Source organism: Cryptosporidium ryanae, assembly GCF_009792415.1.
Source record: "Cryptosporidium ryanae isolate 45019 chromosome Unknown contig_58, whole genome shotgun sequence".
NCBI lineage: Eukaryota > Apicomplexa > Conoidasida > Eucoccidiorida > Cryptosporidiidae > Cryptosporidium > Cryptosporidium ryanae.
Genome location: NW_027125553.1, coordinates 1 through 10,611, shown reverse-complemented (window position 1 = coordinate 10,611; position 10,611 = coordinate 1). Strand labels below are relative to the sequence as shown.

At 25.2% G+C, this 10,611-nt stretch overlaps 4 protein-coding genes across 4 annotated transcripts; 2 read left to right on the top strand and 2 right to left on the bottom strand.

The window, feature by feature from the left end:
* Positions 1-757: 757 nt before the first annotated feature.
* FG386_002824 (uncharacterized protein) lies at positions 758-2,518 on the bottom strand (the record flags this gene model as incomplete). The annotated part of the gene is made up of 1 exon (XM_067342039.1): positions 758-2,518. One exon carries the CDS (start codon positions 2,516-2,518, stop codon positions 758-760), a length of 1,761 nt encoding a protein of 586 aa, XP_067196526.1.
* A 1,528-nt stretch (positions 2,519-4,046) lies between these two features.
* Positions 4,047-6,614, top strand: FG386_002823 (uncharacterized protein; the record flags this gene model as incomplete). The annotated part of the gene is made up of 1 exon (XM_067342038.1): positions 4,047-6,614. The coding sequence occupies one exon, from the start codon at positions 4,047-4,049 to the stop codon at positions 6,612-6,614; it is 2,568 nt and encodes an 855-aa protein (XP_067196525.1).
* Positions 6,615-6,761: 147 nt separating this feature from the next.
* Positions 6,762-8,573, bottom strand: FG386_002822 (asparagine-rich protein; the record flags this gene model as incomplete). Its single annotated transcript, XM_067342037.1, has 1 exon — positions 6,762-8,573. One exon carries the CDS (start codon positions 8,571-8,573, stop codon positions 6,762-6,764), a length of 1,812 nt encoding a protein of 603 aa, XP_067196524.1.
* Positions 8,574-9,669: 1,096 nt separating this feature from the next.
* FG386_002821 (uncharacterized protein) lies at positions 9,670-10,227 on the top strand (the record flags this gene model as incomplete). Its single annotated transcript, XM_067342036.1, has 3 exons — positions 9,670-9,759; positions 9,797-9,862; positions 10,012-10,227. Coding segments are annotated over 3 exons (372 nt in total), but the record flags the coding sequence as incomplete, so codon positions are not given.
* Positions 10,228-10,611: the final 384 nt, after the last annotated feature.

The window sequence follows — 10,611 nt, the reverse complement described above, 5'->3', positions numbered from 1 at the left end:
TAATTTCTTTTTCATCTAAATTCAGGTAGTCACTAATATTTTTCGTTGGTTTATACTTATTATATTTGTATATTTTTGTTTAAAAGGTTTAAATAAGAAAAAAAAATGATAAATAAATAAATTTTAAAAATAGCATTATCACCCTATTGACTGTTAAGAAAAAAGGTTAAACATTTAAAAACTATACTTATGTTATAATACTAGAGAACATTATCAAATAACTAAATAATTGCGATATCAGCTAAGGTCTGAAATACTAAATATTCTGTGACTTTCTTCTTCCTTTAATAATGCAACAAATTAATTTTATTGATTGATTAATGAAAAAGGTAACTGTTAATCTAAATTTATCTAATATAGAAAATAAATATCCAAATTAAAAATAATACATACAAATAATAAATGGGAATATTTGCCAAATCATATTAAAAATTGATGTCAAACTATTTGATGTAATTGTTGTATTTACTTACATATTTTAAACATAATATTTAATTGATGATTAATTAAGCTTTATTTTTTTAGGTTAAATAAAGGAACTATTATTCATTAAATTATATAAACAATATTATTACTAATTTTCCATTTATTTACTTCTGTATTATTTATTTTTTTCTTTTTGAATACTTCATAATTGATAAATAATATTTTATACATTATTATTTATTCAATTAAATTTTATATATTCATTATTATTAAAAACATATCCGTTTTTTAATAACTTTTCTACTTAAAGATTGATTTACCCCTATAAATTTTAATTTATATCATTGGATATAACTGTAATGTTTTCAGTTTGCCTACTTTTATTATTAGATACCTCTTGATAGTCATTGTCATAAATATTAGTATTACTCTTATTATTATAATCGGAACTATTATTTATTGAAATTTGACATTTCTGTTTTAATGCACTAAGTTCTTCATCTAATTGTTTTATTATGGATTTACATTGATGATACTTTAGTGCCATTTCATGAAGACATGTAGATAAAAGCTTTAATTCTAATTGTGCTTTTTTTTCAACTTCTTTTCTAGCAGACAAATGTAATTCGGCTTCTTGTTCTCTAATAATTATTTGTTGCTTTAGTGTTGATATTGTTGAACCATCCCCTGTATCATTGCTAGAATTAATTACTCCTTGAGATTCTAATAATTGTATTCTTTTTTGTTCACTTAATAATAATTGTTTTTGAGTTCTTAATTGCTCATTCAGTATTGATAACTGTGTTAAATAAAATTTATCTGTCCCCGGTTCAGGATAGTCATTTGATGAATCGTTAACTCCATTAATTAACTCATCATCTACTTTTCCTAATATTGATACACCAGATTCATCCAATATTCTTATTAAAACACTAATTTGTTCTTTTTTGTTAAAAATTTCTTTTTTATATTTATCCTCTTGTTTTTTCATTTTACTTATCTCGTCATAATACTCGTCTCTTTCTTTTTCACATTTTCCTAATTCTTCCTCTAAATCAGATATTTTGTTTTTTAATATTTGACTAGACTTTTTACCTCCTTCTTCTGCTACTGTTCCAGATTCTTCTGTTTCTTCTAGTTGTTTTATTAATTTCTCATTTTGTCGTTTAACATCTAGTAAACTATCTACTTTTTCCTTCCACTTCTTTATTTGTTGTTCTAAGCCATCCACCTTACTTGCCTCAGTTTTATATAATTCAAGTTCTGATTGTAAATCTTTGATTTCTCCTTTCAACTTTGTTTCAAGCTCTTTCTTCTCTTTTTGCAATGATGTTTTCTCATTTTGAAGATTCCATACCTCGTTTTCTAATTTTTCTGTTTCTTCTATTGCACTTTTAGGTTTTGCTGATACTTTTTTCAATGAATCTTCTGCTATTTGTCTTGCCTTTTGTTCTGATCTCAATTGTTTTTCTAACAACTCTATTTTTCTTTCCATTTCATCAGCATGTGCTAAACTAAGTCCAATTGTGTCATCTCTTGATTTTTTTGATGTTTCATCTTCTATTATTTGTTCTTCATCAGGAAAATCCTCATTTTCACCAAATTCACCTGTCATCTGTATCATGTGTTGTAATTCTAATTGAGTATCTTCATTTAATAGCATCATATTGCTTATAACATCTTCGTTATATTCGCTTTCTACTGCAAATACTATAACTATTCCACACATTCTGCAAACTTCTGCCAACATATCAGTTTGAACTTTCCCATTTTTTTCAACAGTTGTCGCTATTAGATCATAATCCAAAATATCTATTTCCTCACGAAATCTTCCATCCAGGTAATCATTTATGCCGTCCATTATAAAGTGTAATCCTTTTGATATTTCACTGCTATGCTCATCTGTCAATTGGTAGTCTGCAAAAAACATAGGAGATAGTTCCTGAATAAATAAAATTAAATTATTTGGGACTAATACATCATATATATTCTCACACTTAACATCTCCATTTTCAACTATTTTGAAAGTCTTAAACCACTCAAAGCAACATGAAAGAGTTTTAGTGGGATCTTTTATCTTCTTCAAACTCATTTTTAACTAAATATTTTTTTTATATCTTAACATTAAACTGTATGGCAAAAGTTTAATAAATCCTTATATTATAAACTTTAACTATTTTTCTTTATTAAACAAAACCACAGTAATGTACTCGAAATATTACCAAAAAATTTTATCTTATTTTAACATATATTATTATTAGTATAGTTAATAAGTTTATAATCTAACCTTTATGTTTGTTATGTATCTAGTTTTTTCACACAGTAATGTTTTTATATTTCAATCTATTTAATCTGTATATTCTTTTTATGTACTGAATTAAACTTGCTAGAAATTCATTTAAATAATGGCTATTTTATCATTTATAACTAATCAGTGATTTTAATTATCTTTTTATCAGTTAATTATGATTTTTTTTTTTGTGTAACCCACTACAGGAGTAGTAAATATGCATTAACTGCATATACACACTCGGCGGTAATTAATTCCCGCTGCACATTGCATATTTTCATCGAATGTTTTATTTTCACTATAAAACAAGGCTTAACTAAACTAAAAAAGGAATTGATAATAATAAATTAAATACAAACAAAATATTTATTTAATTAGTATGAATTTTTAAATATATTGTATATTTATTGAAATGAAGATTAATTATTACAAGTCACTAAAATATATCAAATATCGAATGTAGTTATTTTGTAAATTTAAAATATACAAAAATATCACTAAAGAAAGTATGTAAAGTGCATAGATTTTCTTAACCATTTTGATTTCTATATTGTTTAAATACATCTAATAAAATAACATATTACAAGGTTAGGATTAAAAAAGTGGGTCGTTTATTTATTTTCTTTACTTCATTTTATTTATACACTAAATAATATTTGTGAATTTAATATATGTGATACTTAGACAAGTAGTATAATTATAATTTAATAATAATGAAACAACTTTCTAATTAAGAAAAATTGAAAAAAAAAGTACAAAGTGAATATATAGAAACAATTAATAAAAAAACATTGGGAATATTTTGTTAAAATATATTACAAATAATAAAAACAAGGTCAATTAAAATGCTGATATTTTTTTAATACTTTTTTCATGTACCTTTATTTATAGATAAACATCGACCCCACTTACTGAAGACCCCACTAACTTTTTTGTTGTTCACAAAGTATTAAGTTCAAATAAAATTTAAATTCTATATTAAATTTAGTTAAGATGTTATTGTAAATAATAAAATTTATAAAACAAAGACGAATTATAGCAGAAATCACTTTTTCTTTTTCATTTGTGATTAAAGTAATTTACATAGCCGCCGAAAGGAGTGTGACGATAAAGTAAAATTTGAGATCGATAACAAAAGCTAATTAAAATAAGGTACTCAATAAAAATCATAAATATATTTAAATCTAAGAAATATTTTTGAATGATTTTTAAATTATATTTGTATTTTAATCTACAAATACTAAATTTTATAAATATTATATTTATTTTGTTTTAATTTGACAATTTTTTATTTCTTGATATTTAATATAATTAAATAAAAAGAACAAACATGTCGTATATAGAAAGAAGAATAACAACTTCAGAGTTAAAACTAAATACAAAGAAAAGGCTTAATTCATTAAAGTTAGTAGAAACGCAAAATCATAATAAGTCTTACAGAAAAAGAGAAGAAAGAAGAATATTGTTAAATACCGAGTATATAAACAATTTTTTAGGATCTTTAGATTCTGTTAAATACAACAATAAAGATGACAGATTAACTAGAAATGTTGCACTAAAAGGAATTAGTATAAGAGGAAGGAAAATTACAAATAAATTTGAAGACATTAATTCTGTGTTCTTTAAAAAGGAAATTGGGTTTAAAAAATCACCAATTGTCACTCCTCAAGGTTATCACTTGTATATACATCATATAATAGAGACAAAAACAGATTGTGACATATTTACAATAGGGGATCATGTCATGATTTGTTTGTCTGATGGAGGAGAAAGACCGGCACAAATTACTGCATTTTTATATGATCCAGAAAAGGATTTACAAGGAGTAGAGGTTAGATGGTTTTATTCTGAGGACGATATTTTAGATTTAGGAAGAATAATAGACAAGTCAAAACTTCCAAAAGACTTATTCAGTTTTGAGGAAGAGTATTTAGAAAGTGACAGGTGTGAGGTATTAGAGGTTAGTGTAATTAAGAGAATGATAAGAATATGGAATTCTAAAAGCGAATATTTAAAATGGGCAAAAGATGAATTAGATATCTATTCTGGACCCCAAGTATACAATAAAGCTGAAATAAACAGAGGAAGGAAAAAGTTTAAATTAAATAATGACATAAATTATACAAATCAAGATAAATATCTTGCTGAATATGTTAAAGAGTTTAATGAAGACCTTCCTTCTTTTTCTATAGAACTTTCTGATAACTTTTTAACTTTATATGTACTTCTGGTTAATACTGGTACTATTGTTCCTATATTAAGCAATAAAAATAAATCTTATTTTCTATCAAAATGCAGTAATTATTATAATTATTATGTCAAATTTTTTAATAATCAAATAAATAAATATAAATTTGATACTTCGACTGACAATTTAAATAAATTAAAACAGAGTTACATAAATAATAGTAGCTTACATTGGTCAGAAAGACCTGGTGAAGCACTTCCATGTCGTGAAAAAGAGTACGAGGAAATTAGAAGTATATTAGAAGCATCTATATTAGGCGAGCAAGGTGGAGTGATATTTATTGCAGGGTTACCTGGAACTGGTAAAACCGCAACAGTTTTAAATGTATTAAAAACACTTGAAATGGAAGTAAATATAATAAAAGAAAAAATGAAAAAACTTATTGTTTTTTGTTACATTAATGCTTTACATCTAAGTAATCCCGATCACTTTTATACTGTATTTTTACAAGAGTTGACAGGTTCCAGTACATGGGCACCTAGTAAAGAGACGTGTTATAATTCTATAGATAAATTTTTGAAGGATGAAGAAAGCCCCATTACTATTCTTGTAATTGATGAAATAGACTGGTTACAAAAAGCAAACGTTTCAAGGAATATGGGTGGTACTTATACTCTTATCAGAGGAAATAATACAACTAGTAATAATGTCTCATCATCTGTGACTGTATCTGGTTCTGATAGCTCTGCTACATCTCTATTATACACACTTTTTGATTGGCCATTTCAAAAAAACTCTAAATTAATAATAATTGCGATTTCTAATACTATGGATCTCCCTGAGAAATTAATTCCAAGATGTACTTCTCGATGTGGTTACGCTAGAGTAAATTTTTCACCTTTTTCGGTAAATGAAATGATCAAAATATTAGAAACAAGAGTAGGAATTATTGATGAAGAAGATAAAAAGAATAAAAATAAATCGGTTTTTTGTCCAAAAGCAATTGAGTTTTGTGCAAGAAGAATAGCACAACAATCATCAGATGTAAGAAGAGCTCTTCAGGTACTTCATAGAGCTTTAGAGATATGCAGAATAGAAGAACAAATGAATAAAGAAAAAAGTGACTATTATAGTAAGGAAGATGTTAATAATCAGAATAATAAACCTTCAAGTTCGCAAACTAGAAATAATAATGAACAGATGCCACAAGTACAAATAGTTCACGTTCAAGCAGCATGTAGAGAAGTTCTTTTAGGAGATTCAACATTAATTATAGTTGGAACCCTCCCTTTATTATCTAAAATATTTTTAGTATCAATTATACTCGAATACGAAAAAAAATTAAATCAAACAAATGAAGTAAATTGTGACAATAATAAATTATTAAATAGTCATTTAAGTGAAAATAGTATATCCTTGTTTAGAGTGGAAAAACGTTTTAAAACTATCTTATCATTAATTATATATTCCAATCAAGAGTACATTGGGAAAACGACTATTAAAAGAATTACTAGGAGTTTAATAACAACGAGAATAATACAGATATCTAAAGGTTATGACTATTCTATATTTGACAGTCATAGCTCCCTACAAATAGAATCAATAAATAACTTTGGTTCAGATATATGGATTGATATTTTGGTCGATTATATGTCTTTGAAGAGTTATCTGTCAAAAAATCTACCTTACAGGATTCCTGGTCTTGATTAATATTTAATTTAAGTTTCAAATATTAATTGAAAAATAACTGTATTAAAAAACAATAAAAAGATCATAGTTAAATTTCTATTTCATAAAATTATTTAAGATGAAAAAACATAGAGCTATTATGAATATTAGTTACTACATATTTTAACTTTAAAAGTGAGAAAGTATATCATCTTTACAAATAGGACATACAGCACCTCTGTTGAACCAAGATGTAATGCAACATTTGCAAAAGCAATGTGTACAAGGAAGCCATAAAATTTCTTGTTTGTCTTTGAAATTTTCTAAACAAATCAAACAAGTTTTTTTGTCTTCATCTAAGTTCTGCGACTTCTTTTCGTCGTATTTAGAGACTGGGAATGCATTTTGAATCTCTGTAGGAACACATACTTTATTTCTTCTACCTACTCTGTTTACATTAGATATATTATCTGTATAACTGGATGATCCACGAGATGTTTCTAATAATCTTTCTGAAATCGAGGCAGGTCTTTCTGACAAAAATGTTGCATTCATTTCCTCTAATCTGATTCTTTCTACATTTTCACCAAAATGTACGGTATTTACAGATATACCTCTTATTTCCTGAGTATTATTGTTTTCATCAACTTCATATTCAACTTCAGTCTCTATTGATTCATTGTTATGACTATTAATATCATAATTCGTTTCCAATACAGGGCAGTTTTCATTTTCATGGCTGTAACCAAATTCATCCGGATAATTATCGTCAAAACCAGCCACTATCAATTCTTCTTCTTCATCAATATCATCTTCGAATGTTATTTCATCTCTTGATAGAATTAAAGAGCGATTTCTAATTTCTTCATTCCTTCTATCTAAATATCTCTCAAACTCTTCATCAATATGTACCATTTCTAATACATCTTCATTATCAGCATCAGATTCATCATTGTTATGATATGTAATATCTTCATTATCAATTCTTTCAACTTGTATTTCATCCATACTAATTTCTATTCCTCTTCTGCTATTTCTATAACATTGTTCATTTAATTGTTCAAACGAAGAAAGAATATCATTCCCTGTACTCTCAGTTCTGTTTATCCTATTTATGTTATTGGTACAGCTATTACCTATGTTTGTTGTTTCAAATTCATTTGATAAAGATTCCCTATTTGAACCAAGTAATTCTGATCTACTCCTCATTGATAATTCTATATTATTATTACTCCTTTGTGATAATCTTCTTTCTGACCTTTCAGAAATACTACCTAAAACTCTATTCACTTCTTCATTATTCCTTTGAATAAGCCCATACAAGGATTGACTTCTTTGAATTCTTTCAGTTAAGTCATTATGCTCTCTTTCTATTGTTTCAAATTGCTCCAATATCCGGTCAGCAAAACTTCTACTTCTATTAATTAAATTAACATTATTCTCAATTAGTTGATTTGAACTAACTGTTCTATTCAGTCTCTCATTCAAATTTGGACTACTCATAGATATTGACCTATTTACAATTCTATATTCAGTTGGAGTGTAATAAATCATTCTTATATGGTTTTCATTTAAATTACTGCGATTGTAGCCTCTAATTTCGCTATTACTTAAATTTAATGCATTTTGTCCAACTCTGTTTAAATTTAAAGGTGTAAAATTTTCATGTGTTCTTCTATATCCATTTGAAACTAAATAGTCGTTCATAAAAATAGACTCGTCTCCATTTACATCATACTGATTATTTCTTTGATTTGATGTATTGCTATTTCTAACTAAATGAAAAGATTGTATTGGTCTTAATCCAGTCCTATCAATACCAATTTCTAATCTCACATTTTGAGAAGAATCATTATACCTTGAATCAGTTAATGTTCCACCCAACAAAGTTCCTGTTACACCATTAAAAGGTAAATGTGATAACCTGGGTAAATTACCTATATTTTGACGATAACCTGTTGTATACCCATTAAAGCATGGTCTAAAGTTTTCTTCAAACATCTATTATTTTATGTTATTTTTAATTTATTATATAAACTATCCTTAATCTCTAAATACTCTCCTTTTATCTATCTATCTTTATGTATCTTATTTTTATGTCCTACTTTTTCTAGTGTACTATAAAAGTCAATTATTTTCTATATTTGTATTAAAATTAAACCACTTAATTTTCTAATGTGAATCTAGTTATTGTGATTTTTACACTATTTGTATGTTTCATAATTGTTTTTCCATTATTGACCTTTTTCTTAAATGCCCCGGTTGCTGAATTGCGGTAATCAAAGATCCACTATAAACCATTTTTATATGTTATAATTTATATTATTTATTTAAAATAGTTATTATCCTTTTTAAAGAACAAATCACGAAATTACACAAAAATAAAGTAATATATTGCTTATTGTTTGATTATCTATGCTTATATTATTAATCTTACTCTTCTTGTAATCTTTTTATTATTCACATAAAATTATTGTAAAATAGATGACCCGCCCGAATTTATGGTAACTGATATCGGAATTAATAAAAGCTAATAAAGAAGAAATTATTAACTTATTTAATCTTGATTGAATTCTTGTACACATTTTCATACTTGCATATGAATTTTAATATATTGTTACGAATTTAGTATTTTTTTTTTATCCTTGATGTAATATAACATTAAACAAAAATGAACTACTAATTTTCTTTATTCTCACTTAAGCAATTGTTTTATTTTAATAAACAAATTAGAAAAAAGATCAATTTAATAAACTGTGTATTTAACTTCGTATTATGTGAATACAAGTGTTTATGTTTATCTCTGAATTATTGAGTTTAATATTTAACTAAGATTATCAAATGTTATATGATGTTTATTGTATTTCATTAAGCTTAATTATTCAAGTTTATTGGTCTATTGTAATTGGTGTAGTTTTTATTGTTTATTGATCACTAATTTATTATATTTGTTGCAATTCATTTTCGTATTTAGGTTTAATTAATGGCGGAAAAAATAAAATTTAATATACTAGCATTAAGTAATTTTATTATTGTTATTTTTTATTATCTTAAATATTAATTTCATATTTATTCTACTAATTTAATTTATAATTGAATGAAGTCTAAAACTATAAGAGATTATTGTGATATTGGAATTCTTAAGGCTGCTTATAATCTTGAAATTGATCAAACAATTTTTGTAAAAGTAAGTTAAATTTACTAAATAACTACAATAAATGAAGGGAATTAAACATTATAGTAATATAACAGTATATTATAAAGTGTTAAATACTAATAATAATGATTTAGTGATTTTTTTAATCAAGTAAATGATCATTTATAAACAGACGAATTATAATAATTGTTAAAAATTTAACTAATTACTATACTATTTATAATTTCTCTTCTTATATTTACCATATTTAATTATTTAATTCATTAACTATATAATTTAAAGTGGACAATCGTATCAGAATCCAGTAATAATGAAGATTTTAGTAATGTTAATTTTGATATAAGTAAAAGTAATAATAGTAATGACAAAGATCTTATTGAGAGTTGTAGCAAAAAAATTAGAATTGATAAAGCTGAACATGAAATAGTTTGGTGGCCATGTAAAATAAGGTTTTCAAACGATGAAAAGAGATATTTTAAAGGAAAGAGAATATATATTGTAAGTTTTGTAGTTTATTTTTTTAATAATTTATTTAAATTTTAAAATTTATATTCACTCAGTTGGAATATGAAGAAAGAGAAGGGTTTAAATCTGATAAGTGCAGTGTTGTATTTGAAGATAAAGAAAGAGTATCACATTTGGATTATAACAACTTGACACTTTCATTTTGTAGAGAGAATGAACTTGAGGATTATTTAAACGAGGAGAAAAATAAAGAAGTGTATAAATCCCAAATAAACAACCAAATTGAAATTGAATCAAATTCTGAAGTTGATAATGAAGATAAGACTATAACCATCCAAGAAATTATTGATAATGGTTTATTTGGTTTAAGTGAAAGTGATGAAAGTGACTCCGGTAATGGAGGAAATTCTAACGGAA